The sequence below is a fragment of the Dendropsophus ebraccatus genome, chromosome 5 (assembly GCF_027789765.1).
Source record: "Dendropsophus ebraccatus isolate aDenEbr1 chromosome 5, aDenEbr1.pat, whole genome shotgun sequence".
NCBI classification, from domain to species: Eukaryota; Metazoa; Chordata; class Amphibia; order Anura; family Hylidae; genus Dendropsophus; species Dendropsophus ebraccatus.
Window position 1 is genome coordinate 132,109,150 of NC_091458.1, and position 18,308 is coordinate 132,127,457.

At 42.9% G+C, this 18,308-nt stretch overlaps 1 protein-coding gene across 2 annotated transcripts in view; it reads right to left on the minus strand.

The window, feature by feature from the left end:
• C5H1orf94 (chromosome 5 C1orf94 homolog) overlaps positions 1–18,308 on the minus strand; it is a 113,348-nt gene that overhangs the window by 38,365 nt on the left and 56,675 nt on the right. For both annotated transcript variants that reach the window (XM_069972525.1, XM_069972524.1), the window contains exon 3: positions 15,272–15,471. In XM_069972525.1, coding sequence (XP_069828626.1) covers positions 15,272–15,471 — 200 coding nt within the window. The remainder of the gene's footprint in view (positions 1–15,271; positions 15,472–18,308) is intronic.

Below are 18,308 nucleotides of genomic sequence, written 5' to 3' on the forward strand. Positions count from 1 at the left end.
AATGTCCAAAAGACCATTCCAAGTCAATTCCATAGCTAATTATCTGTGAACTGACCTGTTATTTTTCAGATCAGAATCTTATCCCTTGCAACATGTGTTGCCAGACTTCCTCTGTAGTTCAAGAGCATAATCCCACTTTCTTAACACTAGACAAATTCTTGTGAAGTTGAACCTATAGAGTGGCTTCGGGCCACCAATCAAAGTGAGCTTTAAATCCATGCACATTGATTTTATATTAAAAGCTACCAGCACTTCTGTATAGTAACATGAGTGTTATTAATATGAAAATCGATACTGGCAGATTTGTTGGATACTTTGATTAGATGCACTTTTCCTATTGCCCATGGCTTATTTAAAACTTTGAAAAATTGAAAGATTGACGTGAATTTTATTTTTTTGTAAATAAATGAAGCTTTCGTAAACTAAGAACATAGTTTACGTTGACTTTAGTTTAAGTATAGATAAGCAGTATGATTTAATAAACTAATGTTGTTGGAGGAGGAGGAGTATATAGCATGACATTTACTCTGTCTTGGTCTGGGAACTGGGGACTGGGGACTCCTAGTCAATAAATTCAAGCTAATTCCTTTGGCTTCGGAGGGAAATTAAGCATGCACTTGGCAAGTATTGCCAAAAGAAAGGGTATTCTAGGTAGAAAATCAGTGTGCAGCATTATAGCCAAGATAACCAGTTCTAGTATCCAATTGGAGTTCGGAAACGTAAAACAGCCACTCAGCTGAGAATTGTTTCTAGGTAGAAGAGAGAGGTAACAGCTATGGCACTAGGGGTTGTCAATAGAGATGAGCGAAGCAAATCTGACAAATCGTGCTGTCTATTTGCGTCGTTCTGTGAAGGGAATTCCCACAATTTTGTTAAGGGAATTCGCAAAAAAAAAAAAAAAAAAAAAAAAAAAGGCTACCGGACATGCCGTATGCAGCATCACTGGGCAGGAGGAAGGGATTAACCATAATCAGCTGCAGGCCCCTGTGTGATGTCAGCACCTCCCCCCTTACCTTCTATATAAGGCGGTTTGGTAATGGAGGTGGCCAGTCTACTGTGTGTGGAGGAGAGAGCAGGATGGCAGCAGGCAATTTGAGCAGAGCAGTAGGAGACTAACAGAGTGATATAGGAACAGAGAGGAGAGGATAGGAGGGCTTATTGTGGGTGATGTCAGCACCTCCTCCTCCTTCTCTACATAAGGAGGTTAGGTAACGGAGGTGGCCAGTCGGCTGTGTATGGAGGAGAGAGCAGGATGGCAGCAGGCAGTTACAGCAGAGCAGGGAGAGACTAACAGAGCGATATAGGGACAGAAAGGAGAGGAATGGTGGAAATTGGATGATTACAGAAGAATATGTAGGTGCAGCTCACAATTATACTGCTGATTATGTCGAGGTTAAACTAAAAAAGAGCCCTTACATAGAACCGGGCCAAGAATTAAATACAGTAATAAAAGGTTATTTTTAGTCCTCAAGACCTCACCAGCCCTATCTTCTAAATACTGGTATACTGACTACAGTTATAACAATTTAATCTGGTTAAAATATATTAACAAATCATACATTAATCAAAGAAATATTATCATAAAACATTGAGCAATACACATGTGGATTAAAAATAGTGAAGTTAGGTAAAATCACAAAGTCTGTCTATGATGTATTGTATCACTGGATGCCGGCCAATAGCGATACTGTGTTAGTGGTTCACTGTTTCCAATGTACTCCTTACCCAAGCAGTTTTAGATTATGCCTCGGGCTTGTGGACTTGTAGTCCTTCCGTTTAGTTAGTTAGGATTGGACTTGTAGTCCTACTAAGTGTACAATTGTCCTCGGACTATTGGTCCTTCCCGATGTTCAGCACTGTTTCATTAAACCCCTCTCTCAATTTGATGCGGAGAGACAAAGATTTAGTGACAAAACATTGGTAGTCAGTGATACTAGCAAATAAAATCAAATCAGCGTTCGCTGGTTGAAAGACAATGTAGCGGTAAGGAGGTTAGGTAACGGAGGTGGCCAGTCGGCTGTGTGTGGAGGAGAGAGCAGGATGGCAGCAGGCAGTTACAGCAGAGCAGGGAGAGACTAACAGAGCGATATAGGGACAGAAAGGAGAGGAATGGTGGAAATTGGATGATTGACTGGCTGGTTAACCTTTTTAAATTATAATTTTTTTTATTTTTGACACTTTAAAAAAAACATGCTTTAACAAATTCTTCCTTCTGTAATAGTCCCAGTATTGTAGCTACTATAGTTTTGGCTGGTTTAATGAAATTTTAATGATTCGCAAATCGAATCTTAACAAGTTTGACCGAAAAATCATGAAGCAATCGAAACAAATCTCTGGCTGCTTTGCTCATCTCTAGTTGTCAACTACAGTGAAAATTGTATACTCTATATACATATTTTGTATACTTTCATATAAAATGTTCAACTTTCACATTGCAAAACTGATATTAATTGTGTTTGAGAGAGATGGCCAAAAGAAAGAGTAATAACTGCATTACAAACTCCTGCATTTATGTATGTATGCAGAATGGATTCGTATTGGCAAACAGGATTGGTGCATTAGATGAATGTAACCCGAACTTAATAATATAAAACTTAAGCTGTGATTTTTCTTTTTTTTTATTGAACCCTGTTGCACTGTTTCAGTTGTATTAATTCCTGCACTAAATCTGAGCAGCTTTAATTTACTCTGAATAATTGCATGGGACTTATACTGAATCTTTATTGTGTGGAATTACATTACACACATTTCCATATTAGACTTTTATTGAACCTCTGGTGAATTCAATGGGTTGCATCAGATTTGTATAATACAGTTCTTGTGACTCTCTATTTGTGCCATATTAGATAGGGTTTCTGCAAACCTCTTGTGAATTCATTAATAACATTTATAGTTTTTTGGTTGAATCCCTATTGAACTGCATTTGATTCCTTATTGAAAGCTACTAGAGATGAGCGAACCTTGAGCATACTCGAGTCCATCCGAACCCGAACGTTCGGCATTTGATTAGCGGTGGCTGCTAAAGTTGGATAAAGCCCTAAGGCTATGTGGAAAACATGGATATAGTCATTGGCCGTATCCATGTTTTCCAGACAACCTTAGAGCTTTATCCAACTTCAGCAGCCCCCGCTAATCAAACGCAGATCGATCGGGTTTGGATGGACTCGAACCCGAACCCGGTTAGCTCATCTCTAAAAGCTACAAGAAACAACTTTGTAGAAGGGAATTCTAGAAGTCCCCGAAGTGCCACCTGCAGAGAGTCAACTGCAAAAACAAGGCTACTATTTGCTAACTACTGTGTGTACAATAACAAAGGACCTGAGAAAAATAAGCTCAACAAGGTTTCCACTATGATGGTTGGTGGAGATAATGTGACTGTAAGGCTGTCTTTTAAACCACATATTCAGGCCCTGACCACCTCCTGCCGCCTTCACCTCAAAAACATTTCCAGAATCCGCTCTTTCTTACCCCTGACTCCACAAAACTGCTGGTACATGCTCTCATTATCTCCCACTTGGACTACTGTAACATCCTCCTCTCTGGCCTTTCCTTAAACTCCCTTGCTCCCCTCCAGTCTATCCTTAACTCGGCTGCCCGACTAATCCACCTTTCCCCTCGATTCACCTCTGCCAATCCCTTCAATGGCTCGCCATTGACCAATGTATTCACTTTGAATTGTTCACCATGATGTATAAGGCCATCCACAACCTGTCCCCTTCATACATCTCTGACCTGATAGCCCACTATCATCCCTCACGCAACCTTCAATTCTCTAGTTACCTCCTTTTGCGCTCCCCCCCTTGTTCGTACCTCACACAACCGCCTCCAAGACTTTGCCCGAGCCTCCCCCATACTCACTGGAACTCACTAACATAGAGGATTGACGGCAGAAAAAGATCCATCTAGTCTGCCCTTTTAGTATTTTCTTTCTTATTATCTTCGGATAGATGTATGTTTATCCCAGGCGTGTTTAAATTCTGTTATGGTAGATTTACCAACCACCTCTGCTGGAAGTTTGTTCCAGGTATCTATTACTCTTTCAGTAAAATAATATTTTCTCACATTGCTTCTGATCTTTCCCCCAAATAACCTCTCAGTGTCATCTTGTTCTTGAGCTTAGTTTTTTACTAAAAACACTCCCCTCTTGAACCTTATTTAGTCCCTTAACATACTTAAAGGTTTCAATCATGTCCCTCCGTCATGTCCCTCCTTTCCCTTCTTTCCTCCAGACTATACAGATTCAAATCCTTAAAGCGTAACTATAATTTCAGTAGCCAAAAAATTTAATTCCTCAAATAAAAAGCCCATGTGTTACCCTTTAAAAAGAGCCCTAAACTGCATTGATAGCTTGTGCGGTTGCTGAGATATCCCCAGTTGTTTGGCTCAAAAGAATAAATGAATTTTTTTTCTGGCTGCATGAAAGTGGGCGTGGCCTATCCCTCATCTCCCTGGCAGTTTCCCTCCATACACTGACCAGCACCTTAGCAGATGTATCACACATAGCAGGATTAGATACAGCCCCAACATACAGTATCACAATGTAAGATTAAAACCTTCTCATAGACATATGGTACCGGCACTACTCACTGGACACAGGTGGGTTATCAGACTGACACGTCTTGAAGCTTAGGGTAAAATGTCTCGCCCACGGGGTGCTCCCCTTTTGAAAATAGACGGTACTTCAACAAATCTATATTAGCGGAGAAGAAAGATGCGGGGGCACTCACCGTTTAGATGCGTAGACTTTATTTCATGTGTGCTTTAAAATACAGCAGGTAACATCTGAAGCAGGTGCAGACGCCAAACACTATACACACGAGCTATGACAGCTGTTTCACGCGCATGCGCGCTTCGTCAGATGACGCTCCTCCCGCAGGTCCCAGGTGAAATACCTTCAGTGACGTGCGTGAGGGGGCGTAGCTTACTGTAAGTAAATATCTGTTACACGTTAAAATGTAATATTAAAAACAGTAAACAGGTGCTTATAGGCACCAAGGGTTCACAAGAACATCTGCAGCTCTATTTTATCATTAAGGCCGCAGTTACTTTGAGCCTGTGTTTGCATAATCAGTCTTGCCTCATGTTGTAGCAGCAGCCTATTAGTATCCTTTCCTGCGGTTCCATTAACCCTTTTCAAACCTGTGAAATAGGTTTGAAAAGCAAAGACATGAATTGCTTTATAATTATAAAAATAAAAAAACAAAAATAGACAAACAGAGAAATAGATTTACGTTTACTTTTAAATACAGTTCTATGGCTACCACAATCAAGGAATCAATTAAGAAAAACTGGTACCTAATACAAAAAGATCCCATTCTATCAAAACATCTTGACGGTTTCCCACAAATAGCTTTTAAAAGAAGCAAAAACCTAAAGGATATCTTAGTTCATAGCGTGTTCAAAAACCCTCAAAAAAATCCAGAAACTAATTGGCTTAAAAATACAGCACCTAAGGGCATGCACAAATGCGGCAGTTGCACATGGTGCGAACAGGCCCTAAACACTAAAGTAATAACTTTAGGGGGTGTAATATGCCCAATAAATGAATTCATTTGCTGTAAAACAAAAAATATTGTATACGCCTTAACATGTAACTGCGGGAAATTTTACATTGGTAAAACAACCAGACCACTAAACCGAAGGTTCTACGAACATGTGTACTCTATAAAAAATAAAAAAGCCATGACTAGGCTAATCCAACATGTAACAGAACAGCACGATGGAGACTACAAATGTCTCAATTTCACAGGTTTGAAAAGGGTTAATGGAACCGCAGGAAAGGATACTAATAGGCTGCTGCTACAACATAAGGCAAGACTGATTATGCAAACACAGGCTCAAAGTAACTGCGGCCTTAATGTTAAAATAGAGCTGCAGATGTTCTTGTGAACCCTTGGTGCCTATAAGCACCTGTTTACTGTTTTTAATATTACATTTTAACGTGTAACAGATATTTACTTACAGTAAGCTACGCCCCCTCACGCACGTCACTGAAGGTATTTCACCTGGGACCTGCGGGAGGAGCGTCATCTGACGAAGCGCGCATGCGCGTGAAACAGCTGTCATAGCTCGTGTGTATAGTGTTTGGCGTCTGCACCTGCTTCAGATGTTACCTGCTGTATTTTAAAGCACACATGAAATAAAGTCTACGCATCTAAACGGTGAGTGCCCCCGCATCTTTCTTCTCCGCTAATATACAATGTAAGATTAGATACAGAGCCCCAGCAGCTGGTATCACACACAATGGGGTTAGATACAGTCATCTGCTCTCATAACACTGTATATAATGTCAGCCATGGAGGTGGGGGCACCTGCTGCAGACATCTGATAGTGAGTGTTATATGTACTATGGAAGGACTACAGCTGTGTTGTGCTGGAACTTGTAGTCCTCCCCTCAGTGACTCACCCACTCTCCCTCATGTAGTACATTGGAGCCATGGCTGGCATGTCCCTCCTGGGTGAAGCTCTGGATACTTGTGCCTCCATCGAGCTCTTCCCCTGCGCTGCTCCTCACACACAACACCCTCAGATCTGCTTAGTCACCTCTGTGAGGGGAGGGGGGAGAATGTGCTGCTAGGAGGGGGGGGAGGAGGTTTTGTTTATGTTTCTCTCTGTGTCAGGGCTGTTATCTGATCCTCCTGTCACAGTCTGTACTCTAGGTATGGGTCTGCAGTGAGGGGGCGTGTCCAGCAGGAATGCAGAAATAAGTCAGAGGCTAACACAGCTTAATGGGGACTTTATGCTTCATGTATTTAAATAACTGTTCATTTTAGGGTATTAATGTATAGCAAAAATTCTTATGACCTAAGCTAACTAAAACTGAATGGTCAAAATATTTTATAGTTACGCTTTAAGTCTTTCCTGATATGGTTTATGCCTCACACCCTCCACCATTTTTGTTCTATTTTATCAATGTCCTTTTTTAGATGAGGTCTCCAGAACTGAACACAGTATTCCAGATGTGGCCTCACCAGAGCTCTATACAGCGACACTCCCCCGACACATCCGACTCTCATCCACCATCAAGTCCTTCAAAAGTAACCTGAAAACCCATCTCTTCAAACTAGGCTACAACCTATAATAATTCTGCATCACACTTTACTGGCTGCACTTTACCTCCTGTCTCTCTCCCCGTAGCTTATAAATTGTAAGCCCTCGCGGGCAGGGTCCTCTTACCCCATGTATCAATTTGCCATTTGTCCTCATGTAATGGAACAGTGGACTTTTTGTTGTTCTTGTAGAAATCTTCAAAATGAATCAATCATAGAAGAAATAGAAAGCCGCCGCACTCTTTCACCTTTAGCAATCGTGTGGCTTATTCAGCCAGCCATCAGATGGTAACACGCGGATACTGAACAGGCCTGCTCAGTATCCACGTGTTACCATCTGATGGCTGGCTCAATAAACAACACGATTGCTGAAGGAGAAAGAGTGCGGCGGCTTTCTATTTCTTCTATGATTGATAAACTAGAATAATGTACCAGCTGCTGTTATTGCATCAACGGGCAGCCAGACAGCTAAATGGTGTCCGTAATTTTAGACTCAAAATGACGGAAGTAATTTTAAATGGAGCTAAAAAACGTTATGTGAACATAGCTTAATGAAGAACTGTACAAAAAGGTTAAGTCCAGCATAGTCCACCGGTGTCTCCTCTTTCTCCTTGCTTTGCCAGCACTCAGGTGACATCACTTAAGTGCTGGGAAAGATAATGGCCTTTTGTGACAACTGGCAGAAGGCTGCCTGCAGCCACAAGGGTGATTGACAGGTTGGGGAGCCAATGGCTCCTTGCTCTGTCAATCAGAGTACTGCATTTAACTGCAAATGCTCATTTACAGCACTCTGTAACAGCACTACAGAGTGCAGAGACAGTCAGCCAGGGACACTATTTACATGAGCCATCTCGGAAGGGAAGGTTGGATCAGGGGGATAAGAGCAGAGAACAGCATTTTTTTTTAAACTTAAAGAGTCACTGTCGTATTTTCTTTTTTTTTTGCAGAAATCAGTAGTCCAGGCGATTTTAAGAAACTTTGTAATTGGGTTTATTAGCCAAATCTGCCATTATCTGCATGTAAAAAGCCTTTTCCCAGGTCCCCCCCTCCTTCCTCTTTTTCATCCACTCTGAAAAATCTGAAAACTGTGACTTGTTGCAGGAGACGTCCCCTGTCTGTTCTAGGGAGAGGGGAGGGGGGAGGAGGAAGGAGGGAGTTAGCCGGCAGCAGAAAGCAGATAACAGAGGATTACAGGCACGGAGCTGGGTGACAGCTGTAATCCGAGCTCAGACAGGTCACTGGTGACTGTCACAGGAGGTATCCCATGAGGGATTTGTAGATTAACTCTTTGTTGTCCTGTTTTGGTCTTTTCTTTAGCTCTCTCCATAGGAGAACAATGAAGACAGGGGGGAGAGCTTCAAACTGCTTTTTCATGATAAAAATGCATTTTTCGGATAATAAACCCAATTACAAAGTTTCTTAAAATCGCCTGGACTATTGATTTCTGCAAAAAAAAAAATTCACGACAGTGACACTTTAAGTCAGCGTACACCTTCAATTTTTGAAGAGGAAACCCGAAGGGAACAAATAAACAGTTAATTTAGAATGTCTAAAAGTCTTCATGTCTTTCATTGAAACATTAAAATAATAGAAATCAGAATCTTCTACCAATCTATCGATCTTCTTTTTCTTAATTCTAAAATCTTCTTAGGTTAACCCTAAAAAAAAAAACTGAAATAGTAATATAAGTTATGTATTTGCATGTATTTCATTGAAAAATACTTACAAAATCAAGGTTCTGACCTACCAAATGTGATTGGTAAGGTCACTTAAAGATATTGTCAGTGAATCATTACTACAGAAATGATCTTGGAATCAGATAGGGAAGAAATATCACCGGAAGGATAATGTGTCTGTCATTGCAAATGCTATTAATTAGTGTCTAAAGAATTTCGCATTTCACATGGTAGCATTGCCTGCTTGAGTAGTATTTGCACAGGCGGTAATCTTCAAATAATTAACAGCCGGTCTATGGAATGTGGATAACTTGTTATACCTGCAATCAGTTTTCATACACGGACCAGCGATGCATATTAAAAGTGACAGATGGAAGTGGATAGGCGCAACCAAGCAAACAATATTTCTGATGACTTTACCACAAAGGAAATGCTAAATATTACAGGACTTAAAGGGGATAGTGCGGCGGTAAAAAAGTTATTCACAGACTAACACACATTACAAAGTTATACAACTTTGTAATGTATGTTATGTCTGTGAATGGCCCCCTTCCCCGTGTCCCACCACCCCCACCCGTGAACCCGGAAGTGTGGTACGCTATACTCACCTGTCACGTGCCGACACCCGTCTTCGATCTTCAGCGAGTGACGTCTTCTTCGGGCGGACGGCGAACAGCTCCGACTGTCCCGAATGCCGGCCACCCTCTGCAGCGTCATCCGATGCTCAGCCGCGATTGGCTGAGCATAACTGTGCTCAGCCAATCGCGGCTGAGCACAGTTGTGTCGCGGCAGAGGGGGGACGGACGGCCGCGACTCGGCCGTCCGTCCGAAGATGACGTTTGGCACAAGATGGCGGACGGCCCTCGACACGGATCAGGTAATGTATAATGCACCACACTTCCGGGTACACGGGTGGGGGGACACGGGGAACGGGGCTATTCACAGACATAACATACATTACAAAGTTGTATAACTTTGTAATGTGTGTTATTCTGTGAATAATTTCTGAGCGCCGCACTACCCCTTTAACAGTTTATTTCCATAATTGTTTGACACAGCAGATCTGTGTGTATGCTTCCCTCCATTTAGACATAGAGGTACTACTATAGGATAGACACAATTGGGGAGATTTATCATACATGGTGTAAAGTGAAACTGGCTTAGTTGCCCCTAGTAACCAATCAGATTCCACCTTTCATTCCTCACAGGCTCTTTGGAAAATGAAAGATGGAATCTGATTTGTTGCTAGGGGCAACTGAGCCAGTTTCACTTTACACCATTATATTTTGAAAATACAGTGTTGTAACCTGAGGCCATTGTACATTGAGAGACCGCTGTATTTTTTCCACTTATGTCACATGTACCTGACAAAATCTATGTGCAATTGGGTTGTCATTTGTTCATTTTAAAAGGGAGTCCCCTTAAAATTCAATTAATGGTTTTACTCTCCTATTCCTTAAATAACTGATGCTTATGGACTATAAATGCAAAGCAATGAGTTTTGGAGAACAATTTGTCACCTGGATTAAAACATTGGGAGGGAGTTACCACTTCTTAAACAGTATGAACTCTTATTTTATTACATTGGTTTAGTCTGTTTGCTTGTTCCAGTGCTTCTGTTGGCTCTCTAGATCAATGATTAGTTGGCTTACCTTACACTGGAATCCTGTGCCAAAATTACAAAGAGGTAGTGTTACAAAAACTAACTTTGTCTCTGACATGTCAAAAGTTTTGATTGGTGGGGTCTGACTGATCAGGAGAATGAACCAAGAGGTCACCCTCAGCTCAATACCGGCTCTGTGTCACTTGAGGTGATGGCTGCATATTGGAAGTCTATGGAGTGCGCCCCCATAGACTTCCTACCCCGCTCATTCTACTGATCAGTAAGGGTCTGAACACTGGAACCCTGACCAATGAAAACTTTTCACAAAGCTCTCTTACATAACCGTAACAAAAGCAAAGTCCCACAGCACCAAAGAACACAATCCTCAAGATGCCCAAGTGGCATATGGATGCATGCAGGGGAGCCCACAATCCTAAGTGTGGACAGAAAACTTGAAAGCATCCATGGAGTTTAAAATACAATCTTTATTTACATGATCCAGGAAAAAACCAGCAACATTTTGACCCAAGGGGCCTTTGATGAGTTCCCAGCACTCAGGCTGCCAATCAAGCATGAGTGGCTGGGAAGAGGGTGGGAGGCATCGCCACTACTTGTGCTACCTCTCAGGGCGGCCACTGATACTGGGAGGCAGAGGCGGTCAGATAAGATAACTGGGACTTATCTTAACGTTAGGCTGGTTCGACACGGTGTATATGCAATTATTCTCCATGATAAGTTACAGCAAGTTTTTATGCCTTTTATTTTTTCTTCAACACTATTAAACATTCCAACTAGATTTGCATAAACAGCTGTTGCATCCGAAAACCAGTAATCTGTCTTGCAACAAATTTTAATTCCTTTTACTGCCAGGGAAGACTAAAACATTGTTCTAGGATTAACCGGTATTTGGAATACAAAGAAGCAATAATATAAAGTTCTGCAACAGAAGAGGTTATTGATTCTATATTCATGTAATTTACTGTTGTTCTTTCCAATACTTTTAGAAATATTTGTAATACTGCTAAAGGCATAAAGTTACATACACTAGATTGTTCTCAGAATGCCATGATATAATATAAAATAGGATATAACACTACTAGGGATGAGCCAATTTACAGTACTAGTGAAGCGAAGCACTTTGCTGGGGTGGCTGTCGGCTTGTCAGCCGGCTGCCTTTGAACTCTGTGCCGCTCCACTCTGGGTGCCAGGAAAAGCTGGATCCAGTCTTGGGAAGCTGGGAGAAGTTTCCCAGGACTGGATCCAGGTTTTACAGGCACCCGGACCGGAGTGACACAGAGTTTAAAGGCAGCCGGTTCAAAGGCTTCACTAGAACTGTAAATTCGCTGTGCTGCTCCGGTAGGGTGCCTGGAAAACCTGAATCCACTCCTAGGAAACTTCTCCCAGTTTCCCAGGACTGGATCCAGCTTTTCCTGGCACCCAGAGTGGAGCGGCACAGAGTTCAAAGGCAGGCGCCTGACAAGCCGAAAGCCGGGCCCAGCAAAGTGCTTCGCTTCACTAGTACTGTAAATTGGCTCACCTGTAAACCCTACTCTTAATACTGTAAACAGCTACTAACTGTGAATCCAAATAGCATTGCAGAGGAAACATAAGGGCCATTGGGATTTTATCAACCTCTTGCCTCGCCTCTTTTCAGAACGTGCCCAGACATCACATAAAGGGGTGAGGCTTGCCATGGCCATGCACATGTACTATAATACACTCAAGGAAAAACAATGATACAGCACATAGCGAATAATGTAGCCGTGATTTTCCAATTGCAGGTAATAACATGTGAAACACCACAGTGCAGGGACCCCACAGAGATCAGACGCATTTTGAGCGCATGCACACTCTTGCTCACTGATAACTCCACCCCACCGCATTACTCACTTAAATGGGTAGTGCGGCGCTAAACAATTATTCACTAAATAACACACATTACAAAGTTATACAACCTTTTAATGTATGTTATGTTATTGAATGGCCCCCTTCCCCGTGTTTCCTTCCACCCACACCCCCGGAAATGTAGTGCTCTATACTCACATGACGCGTGTCGACCCCCGTCCGCCATCTTCCGACAATGACTTAATCTTCGGGTGGCCGGCCGAACCGCTCCAACTGTACCTCGTGCCGGCCGTCCTCTGCCGCATCATTAGCTGCTCAGCCACGATTGGCTGAGCATAACTGTGGCAGAGGGTGGCCGACACGAGGAACGGTCAGGGCAGTGAAAACTTCACAGGTGCCTTAACGATCCAGTCCATGTGCAGTATTCACACAACTGATGAATAGGAAAATACCTATTCTTATGGAGCATTCCTAATGATGAGGAGGGTGGAGAGGAGGGCCAGAGAGGTTGTGCCAGCCTAATGCATAGTCACTCTAGGCCACGCCAGTTTGGCACAGGGCTGGAATACATAGCAGTGGGGTCACATGTGCCGTGATCCTCCCTCCTACATACATATTAAAAAATCTGTTGGATCTTATGACCGAAAACATGAAAAACATCAAGTTGTACAATTCTCACAGAAAAGGGGGTATATATATAAATATCCACAACATGTGACCACCTTTGTAAATATATAGAGATATATACAACTACCATTATAGTTTGACTAGCATTGACAGCACAGAGGGATTGGGGCATAGGCATTGATGTAAGCAGGGAGATGGGGCACAATGGCCTTGAAGCCCCACCCAGATGGCACCCACCCATGCTGCTAGACAGTCTATGCGCTTTTAGGCTATGTTCACTCGGCCTATGAGATCGGCAGCTCCGTGACCTGGCCGGGTCACGGAACGTCCGGTCTCTGAAAAGATCATCACTGCAGTACCAGCCGTACTTTTATGTTGTGTGATCATAGCCTTAATGGAGGAAGCAGCTATATGCTATCTGTGCTGTGTAGTAGCCCTGATAGGAGCTTTTATGGTCTCTCCTGCCTACAATCTTCTAAAATCCTCACTGTTCCTACTCCAAGATCTACAGTATCCGCTCAACTACCTGCAACATATCCACTGAAAAAGGAAGTAGAAACACTGCAGCCTATTCTTCACAGTGAGCAGCAGCTGCTTGCCTGTTTGTGAGAATAAGCTGATGTACTGGTAGCCGGTTGATTCGCTGTGTATCCACAGATAAATGCTGTGCTGTGTATAGTTGTAGCCCTAAAAAGGTCTTTTGGGGTCTTCCCTGCCTAAAATCAGCTAAATCCTCACTCTTCCTGCTCCAGCCTATCTCCCTGACTACCTTCAAGATGGCATCTGATGACGAGCAGGAAAAGCCAAGTTCTTATACTCTGGAGGTCACATGAGTAAGCCAGCCAATGAATGTAAAAGCTATTCTCGCGATGACAGCGTGCTCCTAGGGCCTGAAAATCCACCCAACCAGCCCCCCCCCACCCCTCAAGGTGGGAGGAGAAGCAAATTTTTACAGCATTTTTGGATGGACGCTCGATCGTGTAGTACTAATTGTACTTTGCAATGACAGGCTGAATTTTTGCATAAAGTACACTGCGAAACCAGGAAAAAAATCAATGTGTGGTGAAATTGAACAGAAAAATGCAATTTTTTTTATTTAGGGTTTTTTTGTTTTTACGCCATTCGCCCTGGGGTAAAACTGACTTGTTATGCATGTTCCTCAAGTCGTTACGATTACAATATGTAACATGTATAACTTTTTTTTATCTGATGGCTTGAAAAAATTCAAACCATTGTTAACAAATATATGTTACTTAAAATCACTCTATTCCCATACGTATAGCCTTTTATCCTTTGGTCTATGGGGCTGTGTGAGGTGTCATTTTTTGCGCCATGATGTTTACTTTCTATCGGTACCTTGATTGCGCATATTCGACTTTGGGATTTTTTTGTGCTTACGTCGTTTACCATGCGAGATCAGGAATGTGATTAATTAATAGTTCAAGCGATTACGCACGCAGCGATAGCAAACATGTTTATTTATTTATTTACTTTTATTTATAACATGGGGAAAGGGGGGTGATTTTGACTTTTATTAGGGGAGGGGGCTTTTTACTTTTTTTTTTTTTTTTTACACTTATACTAAAAGCCCCCCTGGGGGACTTCTAGTATAAGTATACTGATCTCTCATTGAGATCTTTGCTGTATAATTATACAGCAAAGATCAATGAGATCGGCACTCGGATGCTTTCAGCGCCATTTTGGCGAAGACACCCGGCCGGTACACATGTGTGGATCCACCCCACTAGACACCAGGGAAGTGCTGCATACAGTGATCGGATGCAGCTGTCAACTTTGACAGCTGCATCTGATTACTGAATTAGCAGGCACGGCGATCGAACCGTGCCCGCTAATAGCTGCGCGGCCCCGCTCTGAACACCTCTTGCGTGCGCATGACGTACCGGTACGTCATGCGTCCTTAAGAGGTTAAACAGACAAAAAAAGATGCTGTGGGAACATGGCCATAAAGTACCCAACCCCTTTAAGTGAACAATAAGATGAACGACGTAAGGCGCAATAGCTACCGGCACTGCTTTTGGAGGGATCACCGATAGCAGAGATACTGTATATGGCCGGTGCATGCATAGTGTAAGATCACTGGTTGGTGCTCACTTTTATAAAATATTAGAATAAACATGACAGTCCAGCAACGGTAGGAAATGAAAAGGGCACTCACTCCTGGATGTGATCTTCTTTATTCGTGCAGCATTTAAAATACGCAGGACATACTTGGCTTTTTAGCTGAACGCCAAGCACCTAATGCACGCAAACCAGCTGTTACCCTACTTCTCATTAGTTGCTTGGCGTTCAGCTGAAAAGCCCAGTATGTCCTGCGTATTTTAAATGCTGCACGAATAAAGAAGATCACATCCAGGGGTGAGTGTCCTTTTCATTTTCTACCGTTGCTGGACAATAACATGAACGGTCATGGAAACTTGCCTACTATGCTGCATTACTTAAGAAAACAATACCTGGAACTGTCCATAGTTCATTCCATGCGGAATCCAGAAAAATGGCATTAAAGGGAAGTTTGACATGTGTGACTCATTTGCAGGGACCTCGGGCACAGATGATGTGAGTGGCATGAATCCAGGGCCTGCCTGTTTCATGTTCCTGTTTCCAGTCTCACTGTCAGTACCTCTTGCAGCACCTTGCATAGGCATGGCTTCACCTAGAATGAACAAATCAATAGAAAAAAAATAATTATAGAATTATCTTAAGAAGAATAACATTGGATCATTTTAATTGTGAAAGCAAAGAAAACTGTGAATTTCATTTTGTCATCTCAATAGGTATAATATATGAATCTTTTGAAGAATTTGTTGAGAATTTGCCCTTTGTTTAGTAATTGATGCCGGTCTATGATCACTTATCAGCACTGCTACACGGGCAATGGTAATATATAGCTCATATATTCTCTAACCTATGTTACCTTTGTGTCTCCATTAGTCACTATGTATGAGGAATGAGGAATTAATGCGAAAAGTGAAAAGGTTATCCGATTGACTTACAAATAAAATCAAGGGCATGCGTCCAAGAGGATAAAAATATAAAGTTTGGGTGTCAAAAGAAAATTGCTCTGCAGCTCTTAGCTAAGAGAATCTTCTGAATTGTAACGTTAAAGAAATGTCCCCCCAAAAATTGTTTTCCCTGTAGATTCATAGTTACACATCAAGTGGCGTCACATATGTGTACTGTGGATTAAATACGGTACAATGCATAATTTTAGTAATGTGTATGAAAAAAATCTCCACTGCCAGCACACTATGTTGATACGGTAGGTCAAGGTCACGTTTTTTTTAACATAACGATCAGCGTTTAGACGGTACAATATATTGTACTGAAAAATCGTTTTGCGATCGTTTTAAGATCGCCCGCCCGCAGCCCGGCCCGCTTGCAGCCTGGCCCCCCACCCGCAGCTGGGCCCACCGAAGAGGGGGCTGAAGAGGAGCACTGATTGGCTGAAGGGGAGCTGTTTGAAATTCCCGGCTCCCCTCTTCAGCCAATCAATGCACTGAAGAGGGGAGCCGGAAATTTTGAACACCTGCTACGCCGAGCAGGTAAGGTATGCGTGTGGCCGGGGCGGCGGGGGCTATCGGAGCGGCGGGGGTGGCAATCGGGGCGGCGGGGGTGGCGATCGGGGCGGTGGGGGTGGCGATCGGGGCGGCAGGGTGGCGATCGAGCTGGAGCAGGGGGCTGTTGGATGCGTGGCCGGGCTGCAGATGAGCAGGGGGCCGGGCTTCCGCGACGACTGTTTACACTGAACGATCTGCAAATTTTTTTGCGAATGATCAACGACAATTTGAGAACATGTTGAAAGAGCAAAATGAACAATTTCTCATTCGTCATTTGATCGTTCGCTGCGTGTACACATACGATTATCGTTCAAATTCGATTGTTATCGCGCAAATTCGCACGATAATCGTTATGTGTAAACGCACCATTATATGGGCTGATCTGCTAGATTGGTGCTTGTTTACTGGGCCTATCACACAGCCTGATAATCATTTAGCAAGGGCTGCACAGACACCATTAGCAATGTCTGAGCAGCTTTTGACAAACAGTTAAAGGGGTTATCCAGCACTACAAAAACATGACCACTTTCTTCCAGAGACAGCCCCACTCTTGTCTCCAGCTTGGGCAGGTTTTTTCTGCTTAGTTCCATTGAAGTGAATGCAGATTAATTGCAAACCGCACCTGAACTGGAGACAAGAGTCGTGTTGTCTCTGAAAGAAAGTGGCCATGGTTTTGTAGCACTGGATAACCCCTTTAATACTTACCTGTCTACACTCCCTGTCTTCTCCTGTACTCTGTATGCAACCTGGCAGCACACACTGTGGCTTCAGAGCGGCCTGTCCCAGCCAGTGATTGGCTGAGCTGCCTGTCAGCTCAGACAGGCCACTCTGAAGCCACAGCATGCGGTGCCGGGATGCATACAGAGCACAGGAGAAGACCGGGAGAGTGGACAGGTAAGTATTAACTGGGAAATTGACAACCATCGGCATAGCTATTACACGTAGCAATGCACGGTTGGCAAACTAAGATTTTAGGTCTGGGCCTAAGGAAATGATCATCATTGTCTCTATTACACGGAATATGGAAAGGACCAGGAGAACACCTAGTCAGCCAGTAGATTCCCCTCTGGGTGGAGAGCGCAGGTGGAAGCAAGTCGTCCGGTCGGGGTGTCTCATATGATAAGGAGATACAGACCCCGTATTATAGGAAAATAGGGGTTTATTTGTAACGCGTTTCGGCCCACCGGAATAAATACAGGGGCCTTTATCAAGCATAAACAACATACTGAACAACGGTGCTTTAAATACAAGGAAGGAGGTTTGGCCACATTTGCCTCACTTCCGGTTTGTAAACAGTACACAATAAATAGTACACAATGAATGTCACTATATACATGAACAAAAGATAAAACAGTTAAAAGTAAGTGGGACATAACTTACAGTGAGTACTCCGTACCGGACCTCATGTGCGGCGCCATTTTGGATTAGCGTCATCCAGTCACATGGGAGGTCACGTGAGGACTAGGGCTCTGACGCTGTATACGTCATTGGGTCACATGGAGAGTCGCACTTGAGCAAAGACTCTAACGTCAGTTGCTCAATGTGCTATTCCAGGACTGAACTTACGTTCAAAAGTTGCGTAATGAACGTAGCTGTGATAAGTTGCGCAGTGTAGGGCTATTCACAACTAAATATACGTAAATAAACTGGGTGTAAGAACAAGAAGTGTTACTTAAGTGAATGAAGTGCTGAAATAAAGAGGAGAACATTAGAAGCCAGGTAAGAATGAGTAAAAGATGAAAAGGTGTTAGTGTGATAAGAACAGGGTACTGTAACACAAGAAAACTAGGAGTGGATAGTGCATGTTGGTGGTGAGTGTAACAATAATGGGGGGGGGGGGGGGAGAAGAGATGTATGATCAGGACATACAGGAATCATGTCATACCACACAGATATATCATTCAATACTATTAAGTATGAAAATTTCATAATA